At 31.3% G+C, this 17,580-nt stretch overlaps 2 protein-coding genes across 3 annotated transcripts in view; one reads left to right on the forward strand and one right to left on the reverse strand.

Moving 5' to 3' along the window:
- Positions 1 to 2,174: 2,174 nt before the first annotated feature.
- The window catches only part of LOC117921173 (pentatricopeptide repeat-containing protein At1g26460, mitochondrial-like), a 21,788-nt gene continuing 6,382 nt past the window's right edge, over positions 2,175 to 17,580 (reverse strand). The window contains exons 3-4 of the mRNA XM_034838984.1: positions 4,273 to 4,375; positions 2,175 to 2,469 (exon numbers count right to left, since the gene is read on the reverse strand). Coding sequence (XP_034694875.1) covers positions 2,461 to 2,469; positions 4,273 to 4,375 — 112 coding nt within the window. The 3' untranslated portion in view covers positions 2,175 to 2,460. The remainder of the gene's footprint in view (positions 2,470 to 4,272; positions 4,376 to 17,580) is intronic.
- On the forward strand, positions 12,137 to 16,749 carry LOC117921174 (syntaxin-52-like). 2 transcript variants are annotated; one of them, XM_034838986.1, is made up of 6 exons: positions 12,137 to 12,344; positions 14,187 to 14,405; positions 15,507 to 15,712; positions 15,820 to 15,920; positions 16,051 to 16,095; positions 16,201 to 16,347. In XM_034838986.1, exons 2-6 carry the CDS (start codon positions 14,191 to 14,193, stop codon positions 16,261 to 16,263), a joined length of 630 nt encoding a protein of 209 aa, XP_034694877.1. In that variant the 5' UTR covers positions 12,137 to 12,344; positions 14,187 to 14,190; the 3' UTR covers positions 16,264 to 16,347. The 2 variants fall into 2 exon arrangements, with proteins under 2 accessions (XP_034694877.1, XP_034694876.1); XM_034838985.1 differs by lacking the exon at positions 16,201 to 16,347 and adding an exon at positions 16,380 to 16,749 and having other exon boundaries at positions 12,140 to 12,344.

Here is a 17,580-nt window from a genome sequence, read left to right on the forward strand (position 1 = left end):
GAGGTACTTAACTTTAACCTTGTTTTACGTTTCTTAATTTACTAAAACTATAACCTTTTAACATTCGTGTGTTAGATTCGAAATTGAAATGCTTGCCATATCTTACTTTGTCTCTTGGTATTTATTCTTCAGTTAGAATTCTTAGTAATCCAGTTTGCTACAACTTCAAGTTCACAAAATGAGAAAAGATATATTTCAATGAAATTATATTTTGTCTGACTTCAGAAGCTATTAGTTGTCCTTTTATTTTTTATTCATATTTATATATTTGGAGGGAAATGATGGTGTGGTCATCAAAATATTTTCTTTTGTATCAGCTGCTTAATTTTTGGTCTATCCTGTGTCCATGATTCTGATATATTTTCAATTTCCTTACTTTACGATGAATTAATTTAAACCTTATTCATGCAAACAGGTTAGGGCGTTTGGTGCAATACATGAAAATTGGAGCCAATTACAGAGTTGAAAGATCTCTTTCCATTATTCGTATTAGGTTTTGTCTTTGCTCTAATTTCACACTGGAGCTGACTAAAACATAAGCATTTAGGAAAGGAAGTGAATGAGAGAAAAGATATAGGGAAAAAAATCCAACATAATATACGTAGGAAGAGCTCATCAACATCTGAAAGGAAACTTTTGCTGAGCCCATTACTTGTTAGTATCTGTAAAGGATTGAAGTTCATAATAAAATATGAAGGTCATTTTTATAGGATCCATATTGACATGTATTGTTGTCTCTGTCTAAGGCACAATTCGGCTCAATTGGCAGCTATTGGCCATTGTACCAACAATGCATTAAGATAGTAAAGCATGAATTTGAACCCACAGAAATCAATTGCTCAGAGTGATACCTGATTTTCTGGTACGGAAAAAATAATGGAACAGAAATTCAGCATCTCCTCAAAGCTTAACTAGGGAGACAATGTGAATTTTGAGCAGGAAAATCTAGTCTAAGAAATGATAATGACATCAACGTTATTTAAAGACTTTTGAGTGCTTTCTGGTTGGAGAAGAAAAATAAGAAATGATGACATAGGCCAATGTCCTAGCCAAAAGAGGGTCTAGCATGTATTAGAACTTTAGTTGAGCTAGGGGTGTTATAGATTATTTTGACGTCTGATAGTGAATGAATGGAAAGCTCCTGCATTTAGAGGTCTTGTACTTAGTGATGAGTTCAAGCCTTAGAAGTATGCAGAGAGATAGGTATGGAATAAGCCTTGTATCAGTTCTTTAATCCCTGTTTCTTCTTTAACAGGTGCTTTCTGGTAACAGGGTTTGATTATCCTTTGATTATCCTTGTAACAAATATGAACTCATTATCACCAATGGTATTTATGTGGCAGATTGACTGGTTGTAACTCAAATGTGCTAGAATCTTTATCATAGGTCATTGCTTAATTTATAGATCAAACTTGTTTTTTTTTTTTTTGGTTGCTTGGTGCTGCTTAATCTCTATTTGTATATCAAGCAAACTTTGAAATATAAGATGAAGAGTCTCATTTTCATAATATATCTGAAAAACAAGTAACATGTGTGGGATGAAGGTACAGGAACAACTCAAGCAAATTAGTACTCCTATTCATTTGTATCACCTGAAGGAAAGGTTAAGGTTTCAATTACTCTTCATGTATGCGGATTTTTCAAAATTTATCAAATATTTTATTTTAAGGACATATATACAATAGCTTGTACAAACAATTGAAGAAATGACAATCTTTCCTCCACCTGCTCCCTTGAAAATGCTTTATTTTTTTAACTCACTTTTTTCTCGAATAATCTTAAACAATGGGCACTCTTTTAAAATATTTCATTCTCTCATGAAAGGTGAGTTCCAAAAATAGTTTTATAACTGATAAAACTATGTGAATTAAGAACTATTTAAAAAATTAACAAATTTGCATATTTTGGAACTCTTTTATTAGTCAGTTGGCATACTTGGTGGACATGGATGGAACCGGTCGACCGGTTACCATAGACCGGTTGCACTACGGGCAAGACACTCACATAAAGGACACGAACCGGTCGACCGGTTATCCTAGACCGGTCGACTGGTAATCTGTCTTTTTCATTTTGACACTTCCTATGGGTTTTCAGCTTCAATGGGCCAACAACCAATATAAACGGAGGAAAAACAAAATTTAAAAACAAGAAACATGTGCTGATAAAATGCGAAATAACCAAAATTTATGTTCAATACATTGGAATTTTAATTGGAATGAAATCCATAATTACATGTCCCGAAACGTATATGATACTATTTGATGAAAATAGTTACAATGTAAAAATTTAACAGAAGGTTGGTATCTTATTATCCAACTCTTAACATAGATTGGCTTCCTATAAAATAAACTATCTTGATCATCTAGACTTCTCTGTTTTCTCTTCTCATCTTTCATCTGATGTTAAGCCTCTTATTTTGAAGTATTTCTATTGATCGTGACAAAGCTCCCACTTCAACAATCAACCCACCTGCACACATAAAGGGAAAAACAATTAGTTCAAGGATAAAAGATCATTTATTTGCTTCATCTAAATACGAAAAGGAAAGGGTGCAATTCGACACCCTCATGTACTCGTTTAAGTTGTCCTATTATCCGTCACTCCATACTGTGCTCATAATTTTCCATTGATGCAGAGTCATAAATCCGTCTTACAAACAGAAGAAGTCAACATACTCATAATTTAAGAACAATCGACGAGTGTTTTCAAAAAAAGTTGAAATCCTTCAATGTAGGTAGGGTTGTACACACTTGTACAGTTAGCCCATTTGGCTTGTACAGTTAGTGTAAATGGATTGTACAGTTATGCAATCCACCGAAGGGACGACCGAACAAGTGCATATGGGTGGGGCAACAATGTTTCCATTATCGGCGATGAGGGAAAAGGAGGAAAAACTTAACCCTCATTTCGGTTCCTACGCCTAAGTAATGTGGGAGAGCTAAAACAATGAACTAACATTGTACAAATAAAATAATATACGTGGAAGGAGTGTGTTGTCAACCGCTATGTGTGAGGAATGTGCACGACGAGTGGAAAATGTTGATGACTAAGTTCTTCACAATCACTTGAAATACATTTAGATACACACCCTTGTACACCCTTGTACATTTAGTACATTGCGATTGTACACTTGGTGTAAAGGCCTTGTACAGTTGGAGCAATTCCACTTAAATAAAACTGAAGGAGTGCATATGGGGGGGTTAACCACATTCCAAAGAAATGGCTGATTGAAAATGGGAAAATGAAACCCAATTTAGGTTCCTATGCAACATAAGTGTGCTACCACAAGGCATTTGAATGTGTACGAAGGTAAATGAGGAATGACTGTGAGGGATGTCCCCCTAGTAAAAAAAAGAAGGAAATGAGCAACGATTGTTTTCAAAAAAGTTGAAATCCTTCAATATAGATAGGGTTGTACACACTTGTACAGTTAGCACATTTGGCTTGTACAGTTAGTGTAAATGGCTTGTACAGTTATGCAATCCACCGAAGGGACGACCGAACAAGTGCATATGGGTGGGCCAACAATGTTTCCATTCTCGTGGATGAGGGAAAAGGAGGAAAAACTTAACCCTCATTTCGGTTCCTACGCCTGATTGATGCTCTTCCATGAATCTTTACCACTGAGAGCTCCTCACTAAGTCAATAATATGGTGGACTAGACAGAAAATTAAAGCACGGAAAGAAATAAAATCCAATAATGCATGATTTGCATATTTTCAAATCTATTACTCAACAAAACATAAGCACTGGTAATATTTTCCTCTTTGCCTATAAAAAAAAAATGATAAAGGACGAGAAGGGGTTTCATGTATATGTGTGCCTGTTTGTTTTTTGACAAATAAAGGTAAGTGTATATTTTTTATGTTCCAGTTTCAGATTCATTAAGACTTTGTTTGGATCATGGAAAGTGCTATGGCAAAAAATAAAAAATAGTATGGTTTTCCATAGAAAATTGATAAAAATTGAAATATAATGAAAATTATTTAAGAACTTATACATTCTTAAATTCTTTACTCTATAGAAAAGAAGAATAATATTGGAAAAGTATGCTAGAGAAGTTTAAGTTTTTTTTTCTTCCTTTTCCATTTTTTCTCCCAATTGAGTTTCCCTCCTACTTTTCGCGATCTAAATTGAACCTAAACGACTAAAAACAATAAAAGTAAAAATCAACTACACCCTAATCAGATTTCAGTATCACTTTATGGAAAATCAACCAACTATAGTAAATGAATTGTGAGAACAGCAACTTTTACAGATAAGAAGACAAACCGTGTGCAAAGTTTCAAAACCATTCTTGGAGCTTGCCATTACCAAAGGATGTAAAGATGTAAAAGGTGAGAATATATCCTCTTCTGCTTCTTTGGGGGAGTTCCTATAACATATAGGTCACTCAATATCTCATAGCCTTTCTATTAATTCTGTAACATATATGGACCATTTGTTAATTTTTGGGCCCAGCTGGCCCCAAAACACAATTCTCCCTTTGAAGAAAAAAAAAGAAATGAGCAAAGAATTTTGCGAAAATCGTTTGAAATCCTTCAAGTTAGGTAGCCTTGTACACCCTTGTACACTTAGTGTAAATGCCTTGTACACTTAGTGTAAATGCCTTGTACAGTTGGAGAAATCCGACATAGCTATAGCTGAATGAGTGTAAATGGGCGGGATAGCCACTCGCCGATGTCATGGGTCAGTGAAAAGGGGGAAAATGAAACCCAATTTAGGTTCCCATTCATCATACGTGTGCTAGCACATTCCAATGAATGTGTAGGAAGGGAAATGAGGAGGGAGTACGAGGCATGTCCCCCTTTGAAAAAAAAAATGAGCAAAGAATTTTTCGAAAATCGTTTGAAATCCTTCAAGTTAGGTAGCCTTGTACACCTTGTACACTTAGTGTAAATGCCTTGTACACTTAGTGTAAATGCCTTGTACAGTTGGAGAAATCCGACATAGCTATAGCTGAATGAGTGTAAATGGGCGGGATAGCCACTCGCCGATGTCATGGGTCAGTGAAAAGGGGGAAAATGAAACCCAATTTAGGTTCCCATTCATCATACGTGTGCTACCACATTCCAATGAATGTGTTGGAAGGGAAATGAGGAGGGAGTACGAGGCATGTCCCCCTTTGAAAAAAAAAATGAGCAAAGAATTTTTCGAAAATCGTTTGAAATCCTTCAAGTTAGGTAGCCTTGTACACCCTTGTACACTTAGTGTAAATTCCTTGTACACTTAGTGTAAATGCCTTGTACAGTTGGGCAAATCCATAATAGGGACGACCAACCAAGTGCATATGGGTGGGAAAACAATGCTTCCACTCTCATGGATAAGGGAAAAGGATGAAAAAGTTAAGCCTTGTTTCGCTTCATATGCATCATTAGTAGGGGAGCTAATAGCATGAATTAACATGGTAGCCATCACATAAAATGCGTGCAATGAGGCACCATTCAAGCAATATGTGTGAGGAATGTCCCCGACGATTGGAAAAAGTAAATGAGTAAATTCTTCAAAATCACTTGAAAACCCTTAAGATACATGCCCTTGTACACCCTTGTACATTTAGTACATTGGCCTTGTACACTTAGTGTAAATGCCTTGTACACTTGCAGGAAATCGACCTAGGTACACCTTAATCAGTGAAAAGGGCGAAAATGAAACTCAATTTAGTTTCCTTCATCATAAGTGCACTAACTAGTCCCCACAGCTCACCTTCTGCACCATACCCATTCATTCTCTAGAATATAAACCCAAAAACCAGATTATAAAGTGAGGAATTTTCAAACAGCTGAAATGCCAATTTTAAGGAGATCTTTTTCAACGGATTAACTGGAAGTTTCTTTCATTTACTTACCTTGTGCTTCATTCGTATGAGGCAAGATGGATATGATCAAAGCCTCATTTATACCCCACCCTGCACCCTAAAACACGCTGTTATTAAGTTCAAAATTTTTTAAGAACACCCTAACACCATATCAAAACGGACGTCTTTCCTCAAACCTTGTAAACAAACATCCACCACATCATCAAAGGAACCAACATGAAATCAAAATCTCAGAAAATTTAATCACACCCACCTTCATTTCGATTTGGGAATGATGATGATAACATACATGCGAAGGCTTTTCTGAGTTGCTCACAATCCTCGGCTGCACGATTGGGGGACATTCATAGTTGACCATGGTGTTTACGGAGGGAGAGAAAGGGGCAGGAGACTAGTGACCCTTTTTGCTATTATTTGAGATTTTTCAGTCAGAATGACATGGCAACATCCAGCTGACTTGGAACTAATGAAGGGCATATTGGTCAGTTAATATCTCATAGCCTTCCTGTTAATTTGATACATCCATGGACCATTTCTTAATTTTTGGGCCCAGCTGGGCCCAAAACACAATTCTCCCTTTTATATATCTTATTGGCGCATGTGGGTTTCCATGGCCTATGTGGTGACTGGTGGGTGAAATGAGAGAAAAATGGAAAGGAATATACAATTCATAGGATTTAAGGCTTATTTGGTAATGATTTTTCAAAATAATAATTAGTATTTTTAAATGGTATATTTTAATTATTTTTATTTATTTTATGAGGATTATTTTAAAAAATAATCATATAAATATGGATATATAAAAATTATTTTTAAATTATATTTAACAACATAAAAAACATTCTATAATACATTTCAACTTCCAAAGCAAAACATGGTGTAACGATTTCTAAAAATTGTTTTTTTAAATCCTTTTCAAAACACTTTCCAAAACTTTATCCCTTGATATTTATATTTATACTATTTATTATATGGTATGAAAATATATTTTTCATGAATATGTTTATTTTAATGTGGTTAAAAAAGAAAAATGAGAGTATTTTATAAAATAAAAAATACTAAAAACTAATTTTTAAATAATATAATGTTTTGTTTATTTATATTAAGGTGTGTGAAGCCTAATTATTATTTTAATAGTAAAGGCATTTTAAATTGGGGTATTTTAGGGATGTTATACATATGATTTGGTTATTTATTTATATTATGTTTGGAGTAACCAACTTTGTCTTAGTTTTATTTTTTGGGTATTAAAAGATATAGAAAAAGTTGAGAGAAAAAACTTAGAAGGTGAAGCTTTTTGAAATTCTCTTGTAACGATCTACATTCAACCGTGTAGATATTGTCCACTTTGAGCCTAAAGGGACCTCAAGACTTTAAAATACGTTTACAAGGCTAAGAAGGATTCATACTTGCAACATCAATAATTTTCTCATCTATTTGATGTGAAATATTACAAACACTCCCACAAACACAAATGGGATTGTGGGTCAATAGCTAAACAAATCTTCACACAAGGGTCAGGGATTTACTATGATACCATTTGTAATAACCCACACTCAATCGTGTTGATATTATCTGTTATTTCCCTAAGGGACCCTCATGGTTTTAAAACACATCTGCAAGATTAAGAATGACTCGTATTTATATAGCGCCCATATAATTTCCTCAACTTAGAGGTCTCAAGTTCAACTCCTTGTTGATCAAGTGGGATCCTTTCCCAATGATGGGAAATATAGTATAACACATCCCCACTAATAAGTACAACATTGAAACCGTGATGTCTCACATCAAGTAAGGGAAAAAGTTTATAATGCTATATAAGTATGAACTCTTATTTACTTAGTAAACGTATTTTTAAGTCGTGATGGTCCTTTTTAACTTTAAGTAAATAATATCTACACAATTGGGTGTGAATCGTTACAAATGATATTAAAGTCGATCTCTGACCCATAACAGATGTTTGTTTAAGTAACCCCGTAAAGAGTGTTTTGTTTGTTTGACTTCGTAATCTCATGGGACACAATAAATACATTATATCTGCATGAAAAGGAAGATGTTTGTGATGTCTCACATCGAATAAGAGAAAAGTTCATGGCACTATATAAGTATAGACTCCCCTTAATATTAAAACACGTTTTAAAGTTTTGAGGACCCATTTAAACCTAGAGCAGATAATATCTATACAATTAGATGCGGGTCATTACACCTCTTATACTTTATTTTCATCGTAATAAAAATTTGCAAGTTATAAGTGGACGTAACTCTTACATTAAGAGTGAACAACTACAAATCTGTCATGTGTTTTTGTATTTGATTTTTCATTTTGATTTATTATCGCTTTTGGAAATAGGATTAGGGTATTTTAATCCTAACAATTTTATTATAAATATTTCAACAATTATAGTTATTACACATACTTGAGTAATTCAATAGTGCAATTTATCCAACACTCATAACACATGTGGAACCATAGTTTAGCAAGCTCTTGATTATTTTTCATCACAACATAATTTTCTTTTGAACTTGCTAAAAATTATTGTTCATACAAACTACAAATTACCATTTCTCAAATTTGGAAAAAAAAAAACTGTAAATCTGAAAAAATGATTTTGCATGATAGTCAACCGAACGATGCTACATCCATAATTACTGGACCATCTCAAACACAAATGTGATATAAAAAAAAGTAGATATCAGAAAAACTTTATTGTAAAAAAAAAAATATATATATATATATATATATATATGGTGAAAAAGATGGCAATCTGAATGAATCATTCTTCTCAAATTTAATTTCTTTCAACATAATTTTTATTTATTTGAATATTAATAAGAATAAATGTATGTTGAAAAAAATGGAAAAAGAAATATTTAAAAAAAATCTTTTATATATTTGAACTTCTTGGACGGTACTAATCACCCGAATAGTACTTTAGTAATCCGTTTAACTTTTTTAAAATTTACAAATATATTATTTTAAAATAATTTTTAGTTGTTTTAACTTTCAAGTTTAATTTTTAAAATTTTAATTAATTTTAATTATAATATGTTTGTTATATAAAAATAAATTAAAATTTTAATTTTATGATTACGTTTTGTTTAATATTTCAACTATAAAATATTTTTAATCTTAATAATGAAATATGTAGAATTTTCATAGTTATTTTTTATTTAATAATATGGTATTTTGAATTAAAATATATTTATTATTTTTAAATTTTTTAATATTTACAATTAATAAATGTATATGAGGTAAAAATGAGTTAGATCATATATAAGATTGAGTACAGTTGACTGACTATATTTTTATTTAAAATGCTTTTAGTAAAAATGGTTTTTTTATAAGCATTTTTAAGAGTTAAAAAAACACTACAAGTGATTTTTCATCATTACAAATGATTTTCTAGATTTTTAAAAGTGTTTCATTAATTTTACTAAACACCTCATTTTTCATCCAAAACACTTTTTAAAGTAAAAGTGTCTCCTAAAATCATGTCAAATGATGATTAGAATCAATTTTAACTCGAAATGTTTTTAATAAAAGTATTTGATTTAAAAGTGTTTTTAGAATAATTATTTATTGAATGTTTCTTCATAACAATTTTTCTAAATTTTAAAATTGTTTCTTAATTTTGTCAAACACCTTCTTTTTTTTTTCAAAAACACTTTTTGGGTTAAAAACACTTTATATAATCATCATCAAACAAAATCTTAAAGTATATTTAACAGTAATTCTATAAAACATTTTTTGTTTCTATTCCCATTTTTTAGTGAATGAAAATAAATTTGGTAATTTTATTTTTAGTGTTTGGATGAACTTATGAATTCAATGTTGGAATGATTATTTGTTTCCATTCTAATGTTTGGTAATAATGAGAATGATAATGAAAATTAAATAAATTGACAATAATACCCTTACACAATTTTAAATAATTTATTTATTTTCATTTAAAAATAAAATAAATTTTAAGATTTTTTTTTATGAATAAAAAAGTCTTATTATGAGATGAAGAGGTATCAAGGCTTGATGAATGAAATTTAATGATAAAAAAAGTAATTTTATACTATTTTATATATTTTTTTATGAGATGAATGAATCAAAATACTATCTACTTAGGATGAATTGAAATCCCACTTATAAGTGAGATTTGATTTCTATCGTAATAATTTTTCATTTCATTCCTATTTTCATAAATTTTATCCAAATATGAGAATTAGAAAGGAAATAAATGAGATATCTATTCTCACTCCTCGTTCTCAGGTACCAAACACCTGATTTTTCATTTTTTAAAAAATATTTTAAAAATTTTACTATACCCCTCATTTAAAAAAACATATATATATTATTTTTAATATTAAAAACACTCCCAACAATCATTACCAAATAATTAAATACATAAATTACTACATCAAAACATAAGTGCAGTGATCGCTAATTGCGATGAAAACTAGAATCAAAATTTGCAATTCCACTTATGAAATAATAAATACTAGCATTTACCGCACGAGTGGAACTTTGGATGGTCTTTTTATCTTCGGTATCATCATCGTTACATGCTCTACAATTAACTCCCCACAATAATACAATAATAAATAGAGAATGTGGCATTGATTTGGTGGGTATAATGTATGATAAGCATGCTAGTGTCCAAAGTTGTGAAAGGATCAGAGTGCCGATTGGGATCTAGCCATCTAGAATTGCGACTTTCAAGTTGCTTGTGCTAGTCAACGTTGAAAGACTATTTCGTCTTTCAATTTTTGAACGTGTGGAATTCGAATAAACATGGGTTTGAAAGTTATTTTGATTAAAGTATTTTTAATTTATAATATTTTTATTATTAATAATTTATTTAAAATTATTTTTAAAATATCATGTCACATCTACCTATAAAAATGTTTTTTTTTTTTGTAACATGTTATAATAAAAAGTGATTTTGAAAGAATTTGGTGAATGATTTGAAAATCAATTTCAGTCATTTTAAAATTTTTGTTAAATATCTTTAGAACCCTTTCAAAATTGCTAACCGATAATTAAAAAGAAAGTAAAAAAGTTTTTAAAAAAATTTATTTACTTATGAAAGTTGAAAGCATTTCAAAATAAAGTTAAAAGTTTAGTTTTATATGTTGATAATAATAAAAGTTACAACAAAAATAATTACTTTTAATGTACGATTTATTTTATTTTTGGTATAAAATATCATTTTCAAGTTAAGAATGATTTTAATTTAAAAGGTTTTTAATAAATTAAAATTATGTTTTCAGAGGACATGATAATTTTTTTAAAGTATTTTTAGACGAATCATTTATCTTAATAAAAAACACTATAAGTAATTTTCTAATGTTATAAGTGATTTTTTAAAATTTGTCATATACTTAATTTTTTTAATAACGTTTTTAGTCTTAAAATTATTATTAGAGTGCGTTTTAGATTGATTTTAGAAAATATTTCTAATATTTTTAACACTTAAATGATGAAAATTTTTAAGTATTAAAAATATTAAAAGTGTTTTATAGAATCATTATTAAACGGACTTTTAATGCGTTTTACAGTATTTGTATTCTAAGTGTTTTTAATAAAAATATTTTATTTGAATATATTTTTTAAAAAATCACTTGCCAAATGTTTTTTAAAAAATAATATAAATAATTTTTAAAAACATTTCTTAAAATTATAAAATATTTAATTTAAAAAATATATATTTTAAATTAAAATTACTTTTTAAAATTACTATCAAAAGAGTTTAAATAAACTTTTACTTTTCAGGTCGAAGAAAAGGGTATGTGTATTTTTAAAATATAAATAAATTAAATTATATATATATATAAAAAAAGAATCTTTAAAATTGTATTGAATATTACTTAAAAAAACATTTTTCACAAAAAGCACGTTCAAATACGATGTTAGTCTATTCGAAGAACTTTTCAAACGTCTGTAGAAGTGTTTGAATGGAAATTCGTGTTTCGAAGAAGTAGAATGATACATTGTTTTCCTCAAATAAAATAATACATGTTCTTCCTTAAATAATTAAAATAACAAAATTTTAATTAATTGTTTTAATATTATTATTGAGTTGTCAGCCCAATGAACGTAGACGGAACTCTCAAAAAAACAATAAAGAACTTTATCAAAAAAATTAAAAAATAAATGGAAAAATGACCTTTTTTTTTAATTTTTTTTAAAATTTTAATCCAGATCAAAAGTGGGGAAAATAATTTAGTGGGTCCCAAGGCCTAATGAAATAAACCATTGATGAGAGTAAATGGGAAAGTAGTGGAAAGATTTATTGATAAAGCAGCGACCCATTTATTATTTCCACCTGGTGCTATCAAAGGGAGGATATCATTTCCGAAAGGAGATTGAAAGGGCTGACCAAAACGACATCTGCGTGGGACAAACTCTGCCGGTTCATGGTGGCGCCCGCCCTCTCCCCACTCGTTCTCTATCGTATTCCTCCACTCAATCTAAAGCCCCCCCAATCTCATTCCTTCTCGACTCTTCTCCACGTTCTGCTTCTTTTCGTTACAGGTAAATCATTCTCTAAATTCTTAGTTCATCTCAATTGTGCTTTTTGAGGATTATTTTTGTGTTATTTTTGGTGGATCATGGCTGAATTTTGGTGGGTTTTGGGTAAAAATTTGCGATTTCGTTACATAATCAGCTGAATTTGAGTTTAGATGAGATTGGATAAAAGGAAAAAAGGGTTGAATTTTGGGTTTGTTTTGATTTGTTAATTATATCGATTGGGTGTCTGTGTGATGAAATCCATCTGAGGTTTCGAGGATTGTGATCATGAAGGGGGTATACAGAGTTGTCGTTGTCGGGCTTCCATCATTTGGTTTTGGTAATTATGTGATTGTATGATAACTACTAATAAAAATGTAAAGGGGAGTAATTCTTTTTTCCTTTCCTCTTTTTGCATTATGGTTAGACAATGAAATCAATTCGCACATGAGATTACATACAAAAAGGCAGAGAAGTTGGATTATGGGGTTTGTTTGACTTTCTGTCTATGCAGATTGTGTTTGTCTAATGAAATCCATTTGGGTGCGCGAGGATTGTGATTGTTGGCTTTTGATCATTTTCGTTATATTTACGATTGCATGATGACTGATGATACAATAACGAGGGAGTAATGGTTTTTGCCTTTTTTTTTTTTTTCTTTTATCTTTTTTTTGGCAATATTGTCAGCTTGTTCGAGTTTGATGCTATACAGTGAAAGAAAGAGAGATCGAGGGTCTGTTTGGAAACTGTTCTTGCTATTTGAAAACAGTTTTCTAATTTAGAAAACAAATTTTTGACATATTTTTTATTGAAAATAGTTTTTGAATTTTTTCTCTCTCTAAAAGTTAGTTGTTTTTGAAAACAAATTTCAGATATTTTTAGTTGTTTTTTGTAATGTATTTTGAGCAAGGAAAATATTGAGAGTACTTTGGGAACATTTGCATTGCATGAAAGTATACAGTATTTTCGTTGAGAATCAGTCAAGAAAACTGTTTTTCATATTTGAGTTCTCAAGCAAAATTTTATTCCTAAAAATAATTGTTTAGGTTTAGTGTTTTCGAAAGAGATACTGTTTTTTAGGATGGTTACTGTTTTCGAAAAGGTTGTAGAACAGACCCTGAATGTTGAGGTTTAGTTTTGATATTTATGTAGAATATACACAATTATGCTATAAAATCCACCTGGTTTTTATTGGGTTCAATCATTTTTCATGATTTGTATGATTGTGTGACTACTGGTAAAACACCAAAAGGGAATGATGATTGGTTCTTTCTTTCTTTTTTCATTAGGCTAGGTTAATGGGGTTGATAGGGTTCGGGTAAATGCTGGAGTTGTTAACTGTGGAGGAGAGCATAACTGAATATCTGATGTTTTTATTCTTGGAAAACAAATGCCTGTTGTGATAGGTGATTATAAAGGAATGATTGATTATTTTTGAGTTGGAGTTGATTGATATCTGATGATATTTACTCAATGAAAACAAGTGCTAGTTCCAGTAGATTATCGACTAGGAATGAGAGTTTATTTTTTAGTTGAAGGTGAGATCAGCAATGGGAGAAGACTGAGCGATTAGGGATGATTTGGAATGATTGGCTTGGGTATGGACGGTTTTTCATGTACGATCTTGTTACTGAGGGTTTTCTGTTTAGCGGCTTTTTAAGGATGGTTTTTCATTTACTAGTTTGTTATGGATAGGTATTCATTCATTGACTATATAAACCATGGTAGAAGGGATGGTAGGCTATGTTTCTGTAAAAGGTAGAATAGCCAAATGAGATTGGTAGCATCGGCATGTAACTTGATAGATAGTATGCCATCAACTTCCAATTGGATAAGCCATGTGATATTCTGTTTTGCATCTTTCAGACCAATGGCTTCTTCAGACTCGTGGATGAAAGAATATAATGATGCAGTTAAACTTGCTGATGATATCAATGGAATGATTTCTGATAGGATTTCATTTTCTGCACCGGGAGTTGATGCCCAACGTCATGCATCTGCGATCCGAAGAAAGATTACAATATTAGGGACTAGACTTGACAGCTTACAGTCCCTTTTGTCAAAGCTTCCTGGAAAGCAGCCCTTGTAAGTCTTTTAATTGTATTGCACCTGTGTATTGATAAGGGACTTAGTATTTCAGTGACTTAGATTAAAGATGTATTAAATTTAATGTACTCAAATTTCCAACTTATTCTACCTTACATGAAAATAATATTTGAATGATTTCCCCAACTTTTCAATATGATTGCACTGCTGTTTTGTCTATATTGTTATGTGAAAGTTATTTTGCCTCTATTGTGAGTCATGATGTATTGGAATTTGTATTCCTTTATGCTGTGATGTAGGTTGAATGTTAACTTCTTCTTGCTGATGTTAATTTAGGTGTACTTTCAGTGGTAATTAAGATGCCGAGGTTCCTAAAATGAAACTGATGTTTTTTTACGAGATTTTTTCAATTCTTGTTGTTTTAAATTTGATGAGTAGACTGGGCTTGGCTTGGCAAAATAAGTATTTTGCCTCACGTGGATATCTTGCTATTAGTTTAGTATTTTCTTGTTGAAAAATGTGTATAAAAAAGGCTTTATCCTGTGCAAGAAAGGGCTGATATCATGGTGGATGGGAGGAATGTGAGGCAAGGTGATCAAAAGGCTTCCATAGGGACTAAAAGTGGTGTAAAAGCTTGTTTTAGACAAATTGTTTCTGGTGTCATGTTGTACTTTCACATACTGCTGATATGGTTGCTTTAAGGTTTGCCTGATAAATACTCAATACTTGATGTGGCATATCAATACTCAGCAACACCCTAAATCATTTGAGTAAAGCAATGATAAAATTCTTAACTCAAAAAATGGAAGAAAGAAAGAAATATATACATATAAAATAAGATTATGAGAACCTATGGTTATTACAGCTAGTACCATTTGTTGCAGCCATGTTTGAGGAAAATAACTGAAGGAGTGGTAGGTGGAAGTGATGCATTTAAATCCAGTGTTTGAAATAGTAAAGAATGTATTGATACAAGATCTAGATGGGAAAAAGGATGAGATGAGGAATTGTTTGTTTGTTGAAATGACTGTCTTGAAAGTATGGCATGCTGTTCTATGGGAGCATTAGATACTAATTTTTGGGTGGTGTGATTCTTATAATTACCTGAAGTTTGTTGGTTCTGCCTTCTGTACTTCACAGAACTGAGAAAGAGATGAATCGACGCAAAGACATGGTTGCAAATTTGAAATCAAAAGCAAACCAGATGGCATCAACATTGAACATGTCAAACTTTGCAAACAGAGACAGCTTGCTTGGGCCAGAGATAAAGCCTGCTGATGCCATGAACAGAACAACAGGTTTGGACAACTATGGCCTTGTGGGCCTTCAGCGGCAAATTATGAAAGGCAAGTCACTATACCTTGTTCAGAATAACACTCTTACTTTGTTCACTTTATTATTTACTGTTTGTTCCCAATATGGATATTTACGTGCTCATATGTCTGTGAAGCAGAACAAGATGAGGGCCTTGAGAAATTGGAAGAGACGGTATATAGTACAAAACATATTGCATTGGCAGTCAACGAAGAGCTTGACCTACATACTAGACTTATTGTATGTTTTGATTTGATTCAGTATTACTTGCCTCTTTTCGTATTTAAGCATCCTCATCTGGAAAAATATTAACAAAATGAAATGCACTGCAATCTTAAACTTTGCTCTTCTTGGCTCTCCCATTTTGCAGGATAACTTGGACCAACGTGTGGATATTACAGACTCTCGTCTAAAGGTTAAACTCTTAATGAGCTGTTAGTTGACTTGTTTGCATAGTATATCATCAATACCATAAACCCTCAGCTTTAGGGGAAGCATTTACTGTAGTCTATTTTCACAGGACTTGTTTCATAGAACATCATCAATGAGATGGACCTTCCACTTTAGGCAATGCATCTCATGAGCATCAGCTTTGATCTTTTTACCTGAAAGTGAATCTTCTATTACTATGGAACTTAACAAAGCTTCTATCCCAGCCAGATTAATTTTGATCTTGGTTTTTCTTTTATTGTGAAACAGCGAGTGCAGAAGAATCTGGCAATTTTGAACAAGCGCACCAAGGGTGGCTGCTCCTGCCTGTGCCTGCTCTTATCAGTTGTTGGCATCGTGATTCTGATCGTCGCGATATGGTTGCTGGTTAAATACTTGTGATACAAACATTCTGGAGAAAACCCGTCTTTCCCCTGCGTGTGTTGGATCAAAATTGGGTTTTGTTAGTCTCATTGTTTGGCTTTCCTGATTTTCTTGTGCTTTGATCATGCCATGGTATGGCTTGGTGTTTACTGATCAACTTTGTAATCCTCGAATTATGTAGCATCATGGATGCCTCCTTTTCTAAGCAGTGATCAATTCGCATCTCTGTCCCTATACAATGACAAGTTTACAACCATGGAAGCTTTTAACCTATTGAAAGTGATTGACTTCATGTTTGGAATGAAAACGGTTTTCTTTAGAACAAAAATAGTTTTCTAAACTCAAAAAACACATTGGATAAACTTATGACAGAAAACAGTTCTTAAAGAGCTTTTCTCCAAAAAAAAAAGGTAATAAATATGTAGTATAAGCAAGAAAACTAACTTTCATATTTGATTTTTTAAATAGAATTTTATTCCGGAAATGAGAACATCTTTAAAACGCACCATATGGGGGAGTTTTGACCCAAAATAGGACATTTGAAAAAAAAAAAATCATAAAGTAAACTTGTTTTCAAAATAATGGTTATAGTCACTGATCATGATTTAAACTTTAATTTTAAGTTTAAAATCGTAATTATTGTTTTAACTTTAAGTTTAAAACCGTAGTTGTGATTACGACTTTGAATTATTTTAAAAATTGTCAAAGCCATAGTCACAACTTTAATTTTTTAAATAAAAATATTATATTATTTTGATTTTATATTTATTAAAAATATGAATGGTTGATAAATATAAAATCAAAATAATATAATATTTTTATTTAAAAGAATTAAAGTTGGTGATTACTGCTTTGTTCATTTTTAGAATAATTCAAAGTCGGTTTTAAACTTAAAAAGTTAAAGTCGTGGTTGGTAACTATAGTTTTGATCATTTTAGAAAAACAAAACTGTTGTCACCAACTAAGATTTTATGACATGGAGGTCTATATGGTACAGACACACCAGATTGAACATTATTTTTGAAACAAGTTTACTTTATTTTTTATTTTTTTTTTTCAATATCATATTTGAGCCAAAACTCTTGTA

This window comes from Vitis riparia, chromosome 8 (genome assembly GCF_004353265.1).
Source record: "Vitis riparia cultivar Riparia Gloire de Montpellier isolate 1030 chromosome 8, EGFV_Vit.rip_1.0, whole genome shotgun sequence".
Classification (NCBI taxonomy): Eukaryota; Viridiplantae; Streptophyta; class Magnoliopsida; order Vitales; family Vitaceae; genus Vitis; species Vitis riparia.